The sequence below is a fragment of the Bos indicus genome, chromosome 3 (assembly GCF_029378745.1).
Source record: "Bos indicus isolate NIAB-ARS_2022 breed Sahiwal x Tharparkar chromosome 3, NIAB-ARS_B.indTharparkar_mat_pri_1.0, whole genome shotgun sequence".
Lineage (NCBI taxonomy): Eukaryota > Metazoa > Chordata > Mammalia > Artiodactyla > Bovidae > Bos > Bos indicus.
In genome coordinates, this window is record NC_091762.1 from 70,872,719 (window position 1) to 70,892,857 (window position 20,139).

The 20,139-nt window shown below is 35.5% G+C and overlaps 2 protein-coding genes across 7 annotated transcripts in view; one reads left to right on the top strand and one right to left on the bottom strand.

Moving 5' to 3' along the window:
- Window positions 1-1,893: 1,893 nt before the first annotated feature.
- Window positions 1,894-10,113, bottom strand: FPGT (fucose-1-phosphate guanylyltransferase). Of its 3 annotated transcripts, none has more exons than XM_070786318.1 (4): window positions 9,946-10,113; window positions 8,245-8,412; window positions 7,009-7,101; window positions 1,894-4,424 (listed from the first exon to the last, which is right to left on the bottom strand). In XM_070786318.1, exons 1-4 carry the CDS (start codon window positions 10,025-10,027, stop codon window positions 3,496-3,498), a joined length of 1,272 nt encoding a protein of 423 aa, XP_070642419.1. In that variant the 5' UTR covers window positions 10,028-10,113; the 3' UTR covers window positions 1,894-3,495. The 3 variants fall into 3 exon arrangements, with proteins under 3 accessions (XP_070642419.1, XP_019812821.2, XP_019812820.2); XM_019957261.2 differs by having other exon boundaries at window positions 2,240-4,955; window positions 9,946-10,112; XM_019957262.2 differs by lacking the exon at window positions 7,009-7,101 and having other exon boundaries at window positions 1,894-4,955.
- Window positions 10,114-10,159: 46 nt separating this feature from the next.
- Window positions 10,160-20,139, top strand: part of LRRIQ3 (leucine rich repeats and IQ motif containing 3) — a 209,850-nt gene continuing 199,870 nt past the window's right edge. For 3 of the 4 annotated variants that reach the window (XM_070786310.1, XM_070786312.1, XM_070786313.1), the window contains exons 1-2: window positions 10,160-10,347; window positions 19,295-19,427. In XM_070786310.1, the coding sequence (XP_070642411.1) occupies window positions 19,407-19,427 (21 nt within the window). In that variant the 5' untranslated portion in view covers window positions 10,160-10,347; window positions 19,295-19,406. The remainder of the gene's footprint in view (window positions 10,348-19,294; window positions 19,428-20,139) is intronic. The other variant, XM_070786311.1, reaches the window with a different exon arrangement.

Consider the following 20,139-nt stretch of genomic DNA (forward strand, 5'->3'; position numbering starts at 1 on the left):
ATACCTCAACATAATAAAAGCTATATATGACAAACCCACAGCAAACATTATCCTCAATGGTGAAAAATTGAAAGCATTTCCCCTAAAGTCAGGAACAAGACAAGGGTGCCCACTTTCACCACTACTATTCAACATAGTTTTGGAAGTTTTTGCCATAGCAATCAGAGCAGAAAAAGAAATAAAAGGAATCCAAATTGGAAAAGAAGTAAAACTCTCACTGTTTGCAGATGACATGATCCTCTACATAGAAAACCCTAAAGACTCCACTAGAAAATTATTAAAGCTAATCAATGAATATAAGGAACAAAAGATTTAACTATGCTTAAAAATAACGGGCTTCCCTCATGGTTCAGACAGTACAGAATCTGCCTGCAATGCAAAAGACCTGGCTTTGATCCCTGGATAGAGAAAATCCCCTGGAGAAGGGAACGGCTACCCATTCCAATATTCTTGCCTGGAGAATTCCATGGACAGAGGAGCCTGGAAGGGAGTGGCTAGCCCATGGGGGTCACAAAGAACTGAACATGACTGAGGTACTAACATGAACAATACAGCTCATGGTAGCTTAAAATATTTCTCCTGAAATATTTAACATTAATCTATAAGAATAGTTATTGACATAGATGAAGACTTGCGTTTCATTTAGCTAAACAAGAATACCTGAAATGTTTGACAATTTTAAGCAAATTGATAAATGCTTTTAATTTTTTTTTTCAACTCTTTCAGATTACATCAAGGTTCCTAAATTTTGGGTCTCCAAGGTTCTCAAGTCCAGAGGATATTTTGGTGTATGTGAATGGCAGGTGTAGCATGCTAGTTATCAGCCATGATAGCCATGCATATATTTTGTAGCAGGCAAAATTTGATTTTGGCTCTGTGCTAAATTTGGTAATCTTTAACAGAGGTAATATTGTGTAGACTCAGAAGATGAATGGATCATTGCTTGTGAGAAGTGATTCTGGATTCATTACATCAAATTTTTGTGACTGTCAGCATTACTTGGATTTTTGAAAATTTATTTCCACTTAATATAATTAATACACACTCTTTACTTGTTTTGTTTAGTTTGGAAGATAAATGCCCAGGATAGAAGATCAGTATCAAAGTTGTATTTTTTTCCTATGCCCTTCTTGGTCATTATTAATTCATCAGTAAGTTTACAGAATATATTTATTTACAAACAGTAGTTGTCCTTTACAAACCTTGAAAGCCTATGATTTAAAGGCTGTGATTTTATGAAGTAAAAATGATAAAGCAAGAGAAAATGTTCAATTTCTTACTTGTTCATGCATGTGATTATCACATTGGTTGAATTAGGTACAGTGCCGGTGGTACATGTGTGGTACTATATACCAAGGCATGCATATTAAAGGAGACACTGACAAATTCTTGGAACAGATAACATTTCAAAGCAATTAGCATTCATACATCATGCAGAAATATGATTAACCTGGTGACCGCCAACTTCTCAGAAACCTCCCACTGATATTAAATAGAAGCCAACCACCTTCAAGAGATGTGATTAAACTAAGGCAAAAGTGAAACAACTTCAAGTAATAAAGCATCAGCATCCAACTTGCAGAACAAGTATCTGGTGGCCACGGATTGAAGATCAATCCAGGCAGCAGTGTGGTGGTGGCACTTGAAGAATATGCAGCTTTATCAATACCTTTGATAGCACAGATGGTACTAGGTGGAAACACATGGATCAACCACTTTTAAGTTGAATACTGCTTTAGAAAAATTTGTCTCTAGATATGAAGCTATGGAAAAGTTTTGACTGTTTTTTAATACTTCATTTTTTGTTTCTTTACATGTATGTGCAAAAGGGTTACATGAAACAAATCTATATAAGTGCTTTTCAAAAGATTTCCAATAAATAAAAACGTCAAGTAATGAGAAAAGCATTGCATCTTATTTTATTGGCAGTTTTCTTTTTCAATGAAACATAAAATGATGATTCTTAATAACTGATGGTACCTTAAATCAATTAGATTAGAAATATAGCAATGAATTTTTAATGAATGACACATAACATCCTGTGAAATCTCTGCAAGTAAATCAGTAATTGGTAAACAACAGCTACCGTATATCTTTATTTTCCCCTTGAGAAGAAACTTGGAAAAAATACACATAATTATCATAATTGAGACTTGCTGATAAGTCACTTCTGGTTTACCAATTATTTTCACATTGATATGCTAATTTTATATTGACATATAAATAATAGAGGCACAGACCAGTTCTATTTCAATTTATTTATGTTAAAACACAAAACTCTTGACAAAACTTTTCTCTATTATTAGACTTTGGTATGAAAACATTTCAAATATGTGCCTATACCAAAACAAGAACACAGTGCTCAGAGTTCCAGCCGACTTTTATTGTCTTGAAGCTGTTTATCATCTGTATATTTTCACAGTCATTCTATTTCTCTGGCTCCTTCCTGCTGTCTACCTTTTGGCCATTTGCTGCTTCTGAGTGTCATTACTAGTGCATGGTCAGAAAATTAAAAAATGAAAAGTAAAAATCTGTCCATCTGGTAATTTTAATATTTCTGTTAAAGGATTAATGAGGGAGGATGAAGATAATGTCCACAATGAACTTATGAATTATCAGGGAATCCCAATTATTCCAACATTTTCTTATACAGATTCTTGAGTTTTATGTGTATATATGCTTTCCTATAGATGAAACTTTGGGGAAAATTTTTAAGATACACAAACACGGGTTCAAGTTTATAAGGATAAAACAGCACACATATCTTTTTGGTTTCATTTTGATAAGATTAATGAGAGATTTTTATCATCAATTTCAGAACAGTTTGTACTTAATACTATCACAATACTTTAAACATTGATTTTATCTGTCTGTCTGCCACAGATTTGTTTCTGCAAAAGTACTTCTACATCATTTCTACAGTGTTTTGAAGACCCTATAGAATGGCACGCTTATAACAGTTCACCAGAATAGGATTAATGCACTTGAGGAGAAAACTGCCAGTGAATACTTAGAACTTCATTGTAACCAAAGTCCAAAAGATGAAAAACTTTAAAAGTATATTTATAAAATCACCTTTAAGACTGTTCTACTACTCTGTGAATAAATAACATTCCACAAATCCATCTTCATAAGAAAAGTTAAAATAGTGATAAAACTTTAAAAACTCATTTTTATGAACTTACAGCACTACAATACTAATTTTCATTAAAAAGCTTTATATTTTTGTGTTATTAATGTTATGCTACATCAATCATGTTAATATAGTTTTCATTAATTTACTTCAATTAAAAACCAATTGTCTACAGAAAACTCCTGCATTTGTGATCTTGCTCAATTAAGAAAGGCAAAGTATACAGTATTTGTGTTCTGAAGTTCAGTCATGTCCAACTCTTTGCAACCCCATGGACTATAACCCATGAGGCTCCTCTGTCCATGGGATTTTCCAGGTAAGAATACTTCAGTGAGCTGCCATTTCCTTCTCCAATACAGTATTTAATAAGATGTCTCTAAATCAGACTGCTTCCTATTCAAAGTAATTTCTAGAAAAATTTGCTCCCTATAAGTTATCATGTCTTCTATATCTTTGTAGAAAAGCATTTCTTCAATGGACAACAGCTTATAGTTATTCAGGCTAAATGCTGACTTGCTCTGTACAGCATTTAACATCTTTAGGGATGTTGTCACTGAATCACTCAAAGAAGAACAAACTGGGAAAATACGAGCATTCCACAAGCTCAAACATGTCTTGTTTCCAGAGAATAGTTCCTCTGTAACTTTGAGATTCCAAATGTCTAAGCATGACAGGAAACAGACCCCAAAGAATTGAAGTAACTTTACATCTGACAATGTTTTCACATTCTTTTTCAAGTTGTCTTGCACTCCACATGCCATTGTTGAATACTTTAAGTGTCCATTCATCTTCAAGCTTAAGGAACACACAAAAGAATATGCAGGCAGGACAGCTGTTGTTTTGACATAAGCACCACTAATGATGCAATTTTCCCCAACTGAAACATCAGGCCCCAATCTGGAATACTCCACAACTGAGCCAGGTGTCACAGAACATGTTGAATCCAGTATACTTTGGATAATACAGGGTTTGTTAGTAGAGCATTCTGGTATCGATGGAAAGAGGCTAAAAGCTACAGACTGTAAGCCAAGCTCTGACTTCAAACTGCTATCTGCAGTAAAATGAAACAAATATTCTTCTGTTGTTCCAATGTGATAAAATTTGGAGTTATTAAGAACAACAACATTTAATGGTGTTCCTTTAAGCAGATGAAATATTCTCTGCCTCATGTCTACCAACTCTGACTCTTCTTTAGTAACATTTGATGTGTTTTTGGTATACTCCACAGTTGCTCCAGGTCCCAAAGCCTGAAGAAAGTCTCCATAGGCATCTATTTCACAGTGTAGTGTACCTATTTTTTCATAAAAAGCAAGTAACTTTTTTGCTGTTTTATGATCCATGTAAAATAGGCTGTCTGTGTAGACATACTCAGGCTCTAATTTAAGCGAGGGTATGTCACTCCCAGCAAATTCCTGTTGAAAAAAATTTCTAGGTCTACACACAGCATCAAACTCATATATTTCCTCTATGCTGGGCTTATGAAGGAAACGATGGCAACTTCTGTATTCGAGGTCTCTATATTCTAAATGGTTACAAGGTTCTAAGACAAACACTCCATGTGTTGTACCAACAGTCAAACTAGAAGGATGAGCTAAAGCAGTAAAGCCAGGTTTGTCAAACCTAATAAACTCAGATTCTCCAATACTATAAAGTTCAATATCGTCTGCACAGGTAATCAGAATCCCAGGATTCATATGTGAGGGGAAATCAATGTACATGGCTAGTTTTAATTCCAACATCTGATAAATGGGGCTACCAAAAGGTAAAGCAGTGAAAATTTTCCCCAAAGCACTCGCACTTGGAAGGCGTTGACTGTAGCCACCTATATAGAATTAAACAAAATCACTGTTTTAAAATGTTTATAAGATTGTAAGTAAGATTTAAAATTGTAGGAGCATCAGTTACAACTCAAAATATCTCTAAAGATATTTAAAATATATGCATTACTATACCCCAGGAAAGAAGAATAAATTTCACATTCAAAGAGCAATTCTCCTGTAAAGATTTGATATAATGCAATTCTAGACTAGGAAAGAATTCTAAATATGCTTTACAGGCTATGACACATTTTTGAATCAACTGTAGAACAAGTGAAAAGGAAAATGAGCAAAAATATGATCTTGTGTCTACATTTTAAACAGTAAATTTCAGCCATGTGTAAACTACCATATTAAAAATCCACTTCATGGGGGAAAAATGTAACCAAAAAACCAGTATACATAATTATCTATTAAAGACTAATTTCCAGTTGCAACATTTTTCATCAAATTATTACCTACATTTAAAAGCAGTAAAGGTGCATTTATATAAAAGCATTTTACAATATATACTTGTTTTTAATTTAAAAAGGCTTCTCCCTCAGTGATGAGCCATATGACTTAATTCCTTGAGAAATGTGTTCTCTTAAATACATTAAATACACTATAAATTGTTACATCATTTTATGTAACTATGTAACTAATAGTGAGAGACATAGTAGAAAGAGTCACATAAAAATGGGTTTAAATTCTGGTATACCATTTTTTAACTGTTTATCTTTGGATTTACTCTAAGACAGCAGATGTGGAATAATACTTTATCATAATTATTATTATATAATTATTATTTTAAGATTAATAATAGGTGTAAAATACTCACCTCAGAGTACATTGTTCAACCAACAAGAGTTAATACTTTCTTTTTCATTTTTCAAATACTAACCAACAGTAAAATTTCGCGTTACAAGAATTACCTATTTTTAATTATACTTGACCCTGGAAGAGTAAGGGTTTGAATTATACCAATCCCTTTATATGAGGATTTTTTTCAATAAATACTGTAAGACTGTATGACCCCAGGTTGGCTGAATCCGTGATGAGAAACTGTGGATATACAGAGTGGAACTACCTCTATACAGGTTCAACTACGAAGTTACATGCAGGTTTCAGACTGTGTAAGGGTTAGCACCCCTAAACCCTGTGTTATTCAAGGATCAACTGTATACATTTTCTGGTGTCCAACTTAATTTTTACTAAATTGGTAATAATAACAATGTTCTGGAATAAAACTCTAAGCCTTTTTTTTTTAACCTTTTAAATTAAACTTAAAATTAGAACTTGGACGCTTTACTTGGTATCATCTTTAAAAAGAATTGTTCTGTGTGTGAATCATAAGAAATGAAAAGTCCCTTGGTAACCATGTGGACAAATGGTTCTAAAATATCTGTAACTGAACAGTGCAGGTCCATGACAAAGTTTCACCAGCCCTCAGTTCACAGAGGGAAAGTAACAGGTTTCTATCATACAACCAAAATTTTAATACAACCAAACTTGTCCAATTTGAAAACTATCCTTTATTCTGAGATTATTTCTTTCTTATATTTCTACCGCCTAATTTGTATGGGAATTCCCCTCTTTTATACTTTGTCAACTCTATGTTCTGTCATTACCTTTTCTTTTGTTTTTAAACTCTTTAAGGATTATAGACTTTGGTCACCAGTAATTAGATAAAAATGTGTAACAGAAGGTTTTGCCTAAAGTCTGGTAATCATAGTACTAATGCAGCCTCTCCCCTAAAGCAAGAATCCTTTCTAAAACATTATCAAGAAATGCTCATGTTTTGATGAGTTCTATCTTAGGAAAATGGAACAATATCCATGAAAAGTTGATAATGTACATGATCCATGATTTTAAAGTTAAATTTTGTGAAAGATATTATGTTACTAACAACCTAACAATATCAAGAAATACATGAAATATTTGCTTCCAAAGCAGAATTAACTTCAAAACAAAAGAACAAAATGAAAGAAAGAAGTATTAGTAAGGGAGAAAAATGTCCCTGAGATATCAAGGGTAAAATACTAAAAGAAAATGTAAATTAGTAAAGTATAACATTACCAGAGTGAATTAATAGGATGGTAAAAGAATTCCATTTATCTCCATAAAGCGTTTCCAAACATCGAAGGGCACAAAGGGTTGATCCTCCATTTCCTTAAAGTTAAAAAGCAGGGTTTATTTTATTACAGTAAATTTAGGTGTTATAACTTTGAGGATAAGATCCTTTGGCTAAAATTAGGCAGAGAGCAAAGGTACAGGCAAAAGAATCAAATTAAATACACATTTCCTGGCAATTAAATAATTAGTAATAAAACCCAGAGATCAGGCCAACTCAATAAAAGCTGAGTTAATTCTTTCATGAAAATAGTAATATAAAGAAAGAAATGATAAATTAGGCACTAGAAGACTATAAATTTGCACATTCACTTGGACTTAAGAACCATAAAAGTCATTAAAATAATTCTCCCATATGATCAAATAGGTGCCTTAGATTTACTCTCCAAAAAGGTTTTTAGAACCTGATTTCCTAAAAAATCATGTAAGTTTCCTAAAACTTTACAAATGGAAGTGAATGTAACTTCCATTTACTAGTTACCTTGGACAAGTTACCTAATATTTTGTACCTAAATCTCATTCAAACATCAGACTCACAGAAGTACTGACCATATTTTACAAAGGTTAAAACATCAGCTAATTAGGACATGCCAATATCAGATACAAATACCCGAATTCTGGTATCAAGGGGCTTCAGCTTTAAGTATCACATGGAAAACGGCCCCCAGAAAAATGGCATGTATTTTTATTTATAAGGGAAGGTCAAAAGGCAAAGCTGACAACTTGTTTTTAAAAGTAAACATCTTACAATACTTATGCAATTAGACTGTGCTCTTTCACATTGTGCATTGTGGTCTCAAGAGGCAGTATCTATTTTTCCTGACTTGCTCCCTTCATTTTATTTCTGAACAAACTGTGGAGTTCGGAGGGAACTTAAGAGAACTACGGATAAGGTTCAAAGGAATGTTTACCATCAGAATAAATTTTACTAAGACTAATAAATTTTATTTTAACATAGGATAATATTCTGGAAGTTTTCCATGGTATGTCCACAATGTGCAAAAACACCTGCCATCCCTTTTATCTTTCTTAAAAACAGTGAATTTACATTAAAAATTTTTATATTTGTAAAGACTACAGGTGGAAACATACATAGTCCCTAAACTGTAAGCCACAGGAAAACTTTTCTTCAATGATTAGTCTACCCACAAGTTATGTATAAATCTAACCATAAATGCATACCAATTTTGGCTCCAGCAGGATCAACAAAAACATGATATTGAACTCCAAGGGGTAACTCCTTTTTTTTCAGCTTTTCTGAAAGCTGTTGCTTATAAGCAAGTTCCTGTTTTTCATCAGCTGCTGTAATTGCAACAATGTCCCAGAATTCTCCAGCTGCCATAGATTTGCCTATGTGCAAAAAGAAAGAAAAGATAAATATTATTAGAATTCTCTAGCTGTTACAGGTTTTACCTATTTGGTAAAAAGGAAGAAGCAGGTAGCAGTATCTCCAAAAATGTATCTTCTTTTGAGAATTTGGGAATAATGAGTGTCCAGCTAGCAGGATTTAAAATAGTTCTAATAAGGAATGTTGACAAATTCTTTTTCTCTTGTAAGGACTGTTGACAAATTCTATTTCTTCCTCTCTTTTAGATCACTTATTCCTTTTTTGGTCTACCATTCCATTTACTTAGATATTCTGAGAGTTAAAATGTTTCTTGATTAAGAAAAGTACTTTTGACTTGCTAAAGATGGGCTCAATTCCTAAATAAAAAGAGGAGCCAAAGCAATCAATGAATCTCCAGCTTTGAAAATCAATTTTCACATATGGGTACGACTTAATGTTTGTTGGCTAAGAAAGATTAAACCCAAGGATATACTGCCACAATGCTGGTGTTTATAAATATGGGTACATTAATTTCTAATTACCTTAAGCTGAATCATGCAAGCTTATAAAGGTTATTGGAGAATGATACCAAATACTGGATAACAGAAAAGTTCCCAGGTCCTTAATGAACTCAACAAAAGATAGACTGAACTTTTGGCTGATGGTGAAGTTATCTAAGTACTATTTTCTGTATTTTTAAGAGCAGTAATGTCGATAAAAACATAACCTATTAGATAGTTATACAAAAAATGACAAGTGGTATAGTCTTTTAAAAAAATTAAAAATTTTTTCTAATCCTTTAAATATTTTGTCCATAATTCCTCCATATTGTTTGGCTTTTCACTTAGTAAGCGTTCACATTATGGAACAAATTGGTGAAATAGGTAGGGACTGGAGGAAAGTTAAAATTGTATTTATAAGCGTCAAAACAGTATGCTTTAAATCTTCCAGGTTTATTTGAAGTAATTTTTGTTAATGAACTAACCAAATGTTTAACTTTTATTTATAGCTTCACTAGTGAAGCCAATAAGTGTCTTTCTTCTCCATCCTCCTCTGCTAAGTCACTTCAGTCGTGTCTCAATCTGTGCGACCCCATAGATGGCAGCCCCACCAGGCTCCCCCGTCCCTGGGATTCTCCAGGCAAGAACACTGGAGTGGGTTGCCATTTCCTTCTCCAATGCATGAAAGTGAAAAGTGAAAGTGAAGTTGCTCAGTCGTGTCCGACTCTTCGCGACCCCCATGGACTGCAGCCTACCAGGCTCCTCCGTCCATGGGATTTTCCAGGCAAGAGTACTGGAGTGGGGTGCCATTGCCTTCTCCTCCATCCTCCTCACACATATGCAATAAGAAGTAAACTTAAAGGAGGAAAGTAACAAGCAGAACGTAAAGAAAGCAGAGTGACAGAAGAATAAAAAACAGGAACATTAGCTCCGCCTGGGCCAATGTCCTAGGTCCGCAGGTGATTAGTAAAAGGAAGTGGCAGTCCAGGAAATATCCCAGCACGTAAAACACTCCTATCCATTGCAGGGGAGGTGCTAGGGTTCCTCCTTTGGTACCTCTAAGCTCTGAAAACCTCAGCAACCTTCGCTGCGTGGCTTCTCGCAAAGATTCGCCGGCAGGGGCACTTTCAGCTTCCATAGTTTCACCTTATCCAAGGCGGCCGAGGACTTCCAGGTATGCGGCAGGGAAGCACCGCACGCATGCGCCCTGGGACAAAACCTGGTCTTTGGTCCGGTTTCGCGTCTGTCCCGCCCCCTGCGTGCGTCCTTCACGTAACCACGCCCCCGAAGCTCTCTGGCCCGCCTAGGCAAAACCACGATGGGGTCAGCACAGAGCTTCGCCCCGTTCCCTTAGTAACGGTCTCCGGAACGGAAATGGCCACCTAGAGATTTGTCGGACAGTGCCAGGTCTGGGGCGCTAGTTCCCAACTCATAAGGCATTGCAGCCTGCTAGACCCGGTAAGGGGTTCAGTTTGGGCGACGAAATTTCGAGAATTCAGCAGTTTAAGGAGAAATCGAAACTTGTAGCTTTCTCTCAAAGGCGATTCGTCCTTTCTAACGCGTGGTTTCTTTTAGCCAGAAGCAGTTCCCAAGGATCTCTTGAAAGATAACCCTAATCCTTGGATCGTCATCTGAAGCCATCTGCTCTATCCCCAGTGTTCAGATACACATTCTGAACTTTTAAAATCCGTATTTATTCAGGAAGCTTTGTGGCTTCTTTGTCCTTGCAGTTACTAGAGAGTGAACCTCACCACCCCTCTCAGTTTGAGATCACTTAATAGGCTTTTGGAAATTGTAAACTTATGCAATGAGGCCCTTAACATTTGTGGTATTTTTGGCATCCTTTCGTGTACGAAGATTAATTTAGAACTTTCAGTAGCATCCCTGGGAATAAGTCAGTTTTATTGGATGTGTTTCTTTTAGGTACCGCTAAATAATAGGTACCGATAAATAAATTTATTCTCTTGTAAAGCACGAGTTTATGATGAGTTTTACAGATTCTTCTGTTCATCTTTATACATGAGAAAGCTATGAATCCGAAAGAACAGTGACTTAGTCAAGGTCTTACAATTAGCAGTAGAGAGAATATTTAAGCAGGATATTTCAATTCCAAACTCAGAAATCATTCTACTGCACGATACAATTTAAGAAGACTGTCCTCGTTAAAGTTTTCATCAGCAACTTAAACATTCAAGGGCTTACAAGTTACTAACCACGAACTTAGTTTTTTCTTCTAAAGTCTTAACCCTGTTATTCAATTCTGTACTTAGAAAGCATTTGAGTAAAAAGGGAAATTACTCTCCTGTCGTTTTATTGTTTAAAAGTTTTATTTTCTGTTAATAAAAAAAATATGTATTAAGAATGTTTAGAAAATATAGAATACTTAACAAGGTGAGTGAATGAAAGGAAAAAAATGGCAAGAGAGAAGGTCAGAGAGATGACAACAGCCTAAATAAAGGATTTTCCTTTACTGAGTGAAACAAAGCCATTGCTGGGTTTTTATGCAACTTTCTTAATGGTTGAAAAGAGCATGTAGAAATGTGAAAATAGACTGTAATGGAAGATGAGGCAATGATAGAAACAGGGAGACTTGTGTAGAGGCTTCTCCAGCAAAACACGTGAGAGTTGGTGAAGTCTTGGCCAGTATGGTAACAGTAGGGGTGATGAGAACTTGGTTAGATTCTGGATGTATGTGTGAAAGCACAATTAATACAATTTGCTAACGGAATGGCTCTGGAATGTGAAAGAAAGAGTAGTGATGGATAACTGCTTGAAGGCCAGAGGGACAAGTGAAATGGGAAAGGCTATGGATTAGAAAGTAGAGACAGTTATTGGGATAGTACGGAGAGTTCAACATTTGGTTTTGGGCGCATAAAATACCCAGATGTATATGTATGCAGTGCGTATGTAATGGGCTCTTGTGTGTGTATGTGTTTGTTTGCATTATACATGAATTTGGACTTTGTGAGACAGGTCTGGGCTGGAGATATAATTTGGGGAGTTGTCAGATGGGGTTAATTATTATATTATAGAACTAAATAATTAGAGCCCTAAGGAAAGAAAGATCAGTAGAGCCTATTAGCTGAGGGATTGTATTAATACTATATCAGCTGTGGTTTTTGTCCTTCCTCTGCCTTTTCTATTTTCTTCAAATTTTTACTAATATTAATTTTTAAGTAAAAAATGAAAAGAAATGTTATATACTGTGTGATTGGGAATAAATATTTTTGGCAGTTGATTATACTGGTAAAAAAGTTAATGGATTTTATTTGTTTATGTTTTATATAATCAGACAGTGTGATATAGTTGCTTAAACAGTCACAAGCTACAGTGACCAGAATAAAATAAATCGATAAAAGATTAGTAGTAACCTATTATTCTGTATAGAATGGAGATGATGTGATTGATCTTGAGTTCCATATTTTAAAAGGGACATCAGACAAACCAAACTATAATAGGTTGAAAAAAAGATATTCTTTGGAGGCATTTGGGATTTTTTTTTTTTTTCCTATTGGAAGAGAGTATCTGATGAAGTGCCATAAAAAGAAGTGAAATAGACTTATGAAGAACTTTTCTGAGTTATAGTTTACATACCAATAACTTCACCTGTTTTAAGTGAGAAGTTTCATGATTTTCAGTAAACGTACAGAGTTGTGTGACCACAAACCAGGTACAGATTTCCATCATCCAAATAAGATGTTTTGCTTTGGCCACCTCATGTGAAGAGTTGACTCATTGGAAAAGATCCTGATGCTGGGAGGGATTGGGGGCAGGAGGAGAAGGGGACGACAGAGGATGAGATGGCTGGATGGCATCACTGACTCGATGGACATGAGTTTGAGTGAACTCCGGGAGTTGGTGATGGACAGGGAGGGCTGGCAAGCTGCGATTCATGGGGTCACAAAGAGTTGGACACAGCTGAGCGACTGAACTGAATTGTGCTTATTAACAATTAATACCAGTTTACTTATTATCACTATAGGCAAAACTATGAAGGTTGTGTGAAAATTGTTGCGAGACATTAAATTTTTATTCTCCTTCATAAAAAGAAACTGAATCCAAATGAGGTCCTGGTTTATGGACCATGGACTCAGGTTCATGGCTTGGCCAGTTTATGCCAGAGTTCTCATTGTTTCTATTATTTGAGTATCATCTCTCTGTTGAACCACTCTTCCTCCTCTTACTCTTCCTGATTGGAGTGGAAAGCAAAAAATCTCTCTCTCTCTTTTTTTTTTTTTTAAACTGTTTTCTTTCTTTGGATTTTTTTACTCAGCTAGTCTGGTCTCAACCTATTCACTATTTTTTTCCCCACTGTGTCCTATTGAAGAAATCTTCACCCTGTTTCTGTAGGGCAAAGGGAAACCTTCCCCCCTAACTTGTATTTTGCTTTCTTTATTTTTAAAAGCAGTTTTAGGTTCATAGCAGAATTTAGAAGATGGTACAGAGGTTTCCAATATACCCCACACATGCATAGCCTCCCTTATTGTCAGCATACCTACCAGAGTGGTACATGTATTGTAATTGATGAACCTACAGTGACACATCATTCTCACCCAAAGTCCATGGTTTCCCTTGCAATTTACTCTTGGTCTTTTTATTTTGTGGGTTTGGACACAGTATAAGGACATGTATACATTGTTATAATACTATTCAGAGTAGTTTAACTCTCCTAAAAATCCTCTGTGCTCTGCCTATTCATCCCTCTCCCCAAATCCTGCATCTGCTGATATTTGTGCTTTCATGTTTTCCTTTCTCCGGAATATCATATGGGTAGAATTCTAAGTATGTAGCCCTTTTAGTTGGCTTATTTCACTAAATAATATGCATTTAAGATTACACCATGTCTTTTCATTGCTTGATTAGTTCACTTCAGTTCAGTTCAGTCGCTCAGTCCTGTCTGACTCTTTGCATGCCAGGCCTCCCTATCCATCACCAACTCCCGGAGTCCACTCAAACCCATGTCCATTATTCGGTGATGCCATCCAACCATCTTATCCTCTGTCATCCCCTTTTCCTCCTGCCTTCAAGCTTTCCTAGCATCAGTGTCTTTTCCACTGAGTCAGCTCTTCGCATGAGGTGGCCAAAGTATTGGAGTTTCAGCTTCAACATCAGTCCTTCCAATGAACACCCAGGACTGATCTCCTTTAGGATGGACTGGTTGGATCTCCTTGCAGTCCAAGGGACTCTCAAGAGCCTTCTCCAACACTACAGTTAAAAGCATCAATTCTTCTGCGCTCAGCTTTCTTTATAGTCCAACTCTCACATCCATACATGACCACTGGAAAAACCATAGCCTTGACTAGACGGACTTTTGTTGGCAAAGTAATGTCTCTGCTTTTGAATATGCTATCTAGGGACCAGATGCCATGATCTTAGTTTTCTGAATGTTGAGCTTTAAGCCAACTTTTTCACTTTCCTCTTTCACTGTCATCAAGAGGCTCTTTAGTTCTTCTTCACTTTCTGCCATAAGGGTGGTGTCATCTGTGTATCTGAGGTGATTGATATTTCTCCCAGCAATCTTGATTCCATCTTGTGCTTCCTCTAGCCCAGCATTTCTCATGATGTACTCTGCATATAAGTTAAATAAGTAGGGTGACAATATACAGCCTTGAGTATATACATACTCCTTTTCCTATTTGGAACCAGTCTGTTGTTCCATGTCCAGTTCTAACTGTTGCTTCCTGACCTGCATACAGGTTTCTCAAGAGGCAGGTCAGGTGGTCTGGTATTCCCATCTCTTTCAGAATTTTCCACAGTTTATTTTGATCCACACAGTCAAAGTCTTTGGCATAGTTAATAAAGCAGAAACAGATGTTCTTCTGGAACTCTCTTGCTTTTTCGATGATCCAGCGGATGTTGGCAACTTGATCTCTGGTTCCTCTGCCTTTTCTAAAACCAGCTTGAACATCTGGAAGTTCACCCTTCACGCATTGCTGAAGTCTGGCTTGGAGAATTTTGAGCATTACTTTACTAGCATGTGAGGTGTCTTGCAATTGTGCGGTAGTTTGAGCATTCTTTGGCATTGCCTTTCTTAGGGATTGGAATGAAAACTGACCTTTTCCAGTCCTGTGGCCACTGCTGAGTTTTCCAGATTTGCTGGAAAACTGAGCACATTGCTTGTAAAATAAATTGTAATTTATTTTTAGTGCTGAGTAAATACTCCCTCGTCTATATGTACCATAGGTTATTTATGCATTCACTTACTAAAGTATTTCTTGATTCTTCCCAATTTTGATGATGAGTAAAGCTGCTATAAATATCCATGTGCAGAGTAATATGTTAAGTAAGTTTTCAACTTCTCTAGGTAAATACCAAAGAATGCACTGCTGGATTTTATGGGAAGAATATGTTTAGTTTTTTTTTTGAGAAACCAACAAACTCTTTTCCAGAGTGGCTATACGATTTTTCATTCCTATAAGAATGAATGAAAGTTCCTGTTGCTCTGCATCCTTGTCAGCAGTTTGGGTTATCAGTATTAGACTTTTGGCCATTCTAATTAGATGTGTAATGGTATCTCATTCTTGTCTTAATTTTCTTGTTCCTGATGATGTGTGATGAGAAGCAACTTTCATATGATTATTTGCCACCATTCTATCTTCTTTACTGAAATTTGTATTTAGGTTTTGCCTTATATTTTTAACCTAGTTCATTTTCTAATCGTTGAATTTTGAGTTCTTTGTACATTTTTGCTGCTGCTGCTAAGTGGCTTCAGTTGTGTCCGACTCTGTGTGATCCCATAGACGGCAGCCCACCAGGCTCCCCTGTCCCTGGGATTCTCCAGGCAAGAACACTGGAGTGGGTTGCCATTTCCTTGTCCAATGCATGAAAGTGAAAAGTGAAAATGAAGTCGCTCAGTCGTGTCCGACTCTTCGAGACCCCATGGGCTGCAGCCTACCAGGCTCCTCCGCCCATGGGATTTTCCAGGCAAGAGTATTGGAGTGGAGTGCCATTGCCTTCTCCATGTACATTTTTAGTGAGTCCTTTATCACATGTGACTTTTACAAAAGATTTTCTCCCAGTCTGTTACTTGTCTTCTCGTTCCTTTGGCATTAACTTTTGCAGATCATGTCTTTGATATTAAAGAACTGTAGGTTATAACATATTTCTTTCATGGATTATGTTTATGATATATCTAACAAAATCATCATCATCCCTAATGTAATCTAGGTTTTCTCCTAAGTGATTTTCTAAGAGTTTTATAATTTTATGTTTTATATTTAGGTAATATAGTTTAATTGGATTTAATTTTCTTGAAGGTATAAAATCTGTGTTTAGATTCCTTCTTTTTCCCGTGTGAATGTCCAGCTGTTTCAGCACCATTTGTTGAAAATATGTCTTTGCTCCATTGCAGTTGATTGTATTTATGTCTCTCTGTTTCTTAGCTCTCAATTCTGTTCCATTGATCTACCTTTTTCTTCGCAGTACTATTTTGTCTTGATCAGTATAGCTTTATAGTGAGTCTTAAAGTCAGGCAGTGTCATATTTCTAACTTTGTTCTTCTCCTTACATATTGTGTTTGGGGGATCTCTTGCCTCTTTATATAAAATTTAGAATCAGTTTGTCAATATTGATTAATAATTTGCTGAGATTTTGAGTGGGATTGTCTTGAATCAAAAGATAAATTGGGAAACTGACATCTTGACAGTACTGAATCATTCTATCTATGAACATTAAGTCTTTCTGCATTCATTTATTCTTTGAATTTCTCATTAGCATTTTTGTTTGTTTTTCTTGTGCATTTTTTTCATTTACACAGAAATATTTTATTTTTGGTAGTGGTAAATGGAAATGATGTTGTGTTTTTAACTCATTCATTGCTGGTATATAGAGAAGTGTTTGACTTTTGTGTTTTAACCCTCAATCTACAACTTTGCTGTAGCCACTTAGTATTAATAGTTCCAAGAGTATTTGTCTAGTCTTTGAATTTCCTACACTGATGATCATGTTATCTGTGAACAGTGATGCCATCTGCACATTTTTCTTTTCTTTTTTTTTTCCTTTTGGTCTCATTGCATAAGCTAGTACTTTCAGTACAATGTTGGGAAATAATGGTGAGATGGGACATTTCTAGTCTTGGACTTCTTAGTTGAAAAGCTTCTTTTCTTTCTGATCACTAATTATGATATTAGCTGTAGATTTTTTTAAAAACAATCTTTATCAAGTTGAGGAAGTTTTTTCTATTCCTAGTATACTTAGAGTTTTATCATGAAAAGGTAATGGATTGTGTCGGATGCTTTTTCTACATCTGTTGATATAATCAAGTGATTTTTCTTTTTACCTGTTGGTGTGATAGATGACATTAGTTGGTTTTGAATGTTGTAGGAGTCTTGTATATCTGGAATAAATCCAGCTTGGTGTTTTTTGTTGTTGTTCAGTTGCTCAGTCGTGTCTGACTCTTTGCAACCCCATGGACTGCAGCATGCCAGACTTCTGTGTCCTTCAGCATTTCCCAGAGTTTGCTCAAACTCATGTCCATTGAGTCAGTGATGCCATCCAACCATCTCATCCTCTGTCATCCCCTTCTCTTCCTGCCTTCAATCTTTCCCAGCATCAGGGTCTTTTCCAATGAATCAGCTCTTCCCATCAGGTGGCCAAAGTACTGAAGCTTCAGCTTCAGCATCAGTCCTTTCAATGAATATTCAGGCTTGATTTCCTTTAGGACTGACTGGTTTGATCTCCTTGCAGTCCAAGGGCACCACAGTTCAAAAGCATCAATTCTTCGGCACTCAGCTTTCTTTAGGGTCCAACATTCACATCCATACATGACTATTGGAGAAACACTAGCTTGGACTAGATAGACCTTTGTCAGCAAAGTAATGTCTCTGCTTTTGAATACACTGTCTAGGTTTGTCATAATTTTCTTTCAAGGAGCCAAGAGTCTTTTAATTTCATGGCTGCAATCACCTTCCTCAGTAGTAGATGTATGATTCTTTTTGTACATTGTACGGTTTGATTTATTAATTTTTTTAGGATTTTTATATCTGTTTTAATGAAAAATACTGGTCTGTAGTTTTGTAATGTTTTTGACTGACTTTAGTATCAGGATAATGGTGGCTCATAGGGGGAGTTAGAAAGTATTACCTATGCTTCTATCTTCTGAAAGAGATTGTAGAGAATTCATATAACTTCTTCCTTTGTATTCCCTATTGAACCCATCTGGGCTTGGTGTTTCTGTTTTGGAAGGTTGTTGGTTGTTGACTCAATTTCATTCTTCGATATACACATATTCAGAATTATTCTTGTATGAGTTTTGGCAGATTATTTCTTTTAAAGAATCAGTTCATTTCATCAAGGTTATCAAATTTGTGTGCATGGAGTTGTTCATGGTATTGTCTGTGGGATCTGTAGTGTTTTTCCATTTCTTATTTCTGATATTGGTTATTTCTATCCCTTCCACCCCCTATCTCTTTCTCTGGCTTGGCTGGAGTCTTATTAATTTTATTGATCTTGACAAAGAACCAGTTTTTAGTTTGATGGATTTTCTGTATTGATTTCCTGTTTTCAATTTTGTTGACTTCTGGTCTAATTCGTATTATTTATTCTCTTTGATTTAATTTTCTCTTATTTTTCTAATTTAATAAGATAGAAGTTTAGATTGTTACTTTTAGATCTTTCTTCTTTTGCAGTATATGCATTCAGTGCTAAAAATTACCTTGAAGCACCAGTTTTGCTGCATCTCACACATTTTGATAAGTTGTATTTTTTAATTTTTATTTGGTTAAAATATTAAACAGTTTATCATGTGATCATCTTTGAGCTTTGCATTATTTAGATATATGTGTTATGTAGAAATGTGTTGTTAATGTCCATCTATTTGGGGATTTACAAGCTATCTTTCTGCTAGTGATGTCTACTTTAATTTCATGGAAATATGGAATGGATATTGTATAATTTTTTAAAGTTTGCTAAAGTTTATTTTATGATCCAGAATGTGTTCTATCTTGACAGATATTTCATGTGATCTTTTGATGAGTGTATATTCGGCTCTTGTGTGATTAAGTAGTCTGTAGATATTAATTATAGTTGATAGTGTTTTTGAGTTCAACTATATCCTAAACTGATTTTTCTGTCTGCTGGATCAGTCCGTTTCTGTAGAGAGGTATTGAAGTCTCCTGCCATGATAGTGCATTCATCTGTTTCTACTTGCATTTCTTTCAATTTTGCTTCAAATAGTTTTACCCAGTTTTTAGGAGGGTAAACTTTATCAATTAGTATGTCTTCTTGGAGAAATGACCCCATTGTCATTATGTAATGCCCTTCATTGGGATTCTCCGGTAGCTCAGCTGGTAAATGGTAACCCACTCCAGTACTATTGCCTGGAAAATTCCATGGATAGAGGAGCCTGGTAGGCTACAGTCCATGGGGTTGCAGAGCATCGGACATGACTGAGCTTTCTCATTTTCAGCTGGTAAAGAATCACCTGCAATTCTGGAAACCCTGGTTCAATTCCTGAGTTGTGAAGATTTTCTGGAGAAGGGAACAGCTACCCACTCGAGAATTCTGGCCTGGAGAATTCCATGGACTGGATAGTTCATGGGGTAATGCCCTTCATTATCTCTGCTAACTTTCCTTGCTTTGAAATCTGCTGTCTGAAGTTAATAAAGCCACTCCTGCTTTCTTTTGATTAGTATTAGCATTTTATATCTTTCTCAATCACTTCATTTTAATCTGTATGTCTTTATCTTTAAAGTGAGCTTTGTTGTAGACAACATATAGTTGAGTCTCATCTTTTTTTTCTAATCTCCTTTGAGAATCTCTTGTCATTTTGTCAATTTCTTGTCATCATTGCATTTTGACTACTGATGAACATTATGATTATTGCTATACTTTGATTAATATCTGCCATATTAACTACTGTTTTTTGTTTATTGCCACTGTTTTTTGTTTCTGTTTTTGCCTTCCACACTTTTTCTGGCCTTTGTGGTTTTAATTGAACATTGCATATGATTCCATTTTCCTCCATTATTAGCATATTTTTATAGTTCTTATTTTACTTTTTTTAGTGGTTGCCCTAAAGTTTGCAATACACTTTTATAACTAATCCAATTCCAATTTCAAGGTAGTCTGAGTACCTTATAATAAGAAAATAAACCTAATTAGTTTCTTCTGTCTCTTATTATTACTGTGATTAATTTCATATATATAAGCATTCATAACTTCATGTGTTTGCTTTTAGTATTTTGACAAATTGGTATCTATTAGAACACTTAAGGACAAAACTAAAAAATTTAATTTTACCTACACCTTTTT

Coding starts and splice junctions, on each gene's coding strand:
- FPGT (XM_019957261.2), bottom strand. CDS start 10,027: ATGGAAGCTGAAAGTGCCCCTGCCGGCGAATCTTTGCGAGAAGCCACG. Junction 7,102..8,244: donor TCCTGCTGGAGCCAAAATTG/GTATGCATTTAT, acceptor TTTAACTTTAAG/GAAATGGAGGATCAACCCTT. Junction 4,956..7,008: donor CATCCTATTAATTCACTCTG/GTAATGTTATAC, acceptor AATTCTATATAG/GTGGCTACAGTCAACGCCTT.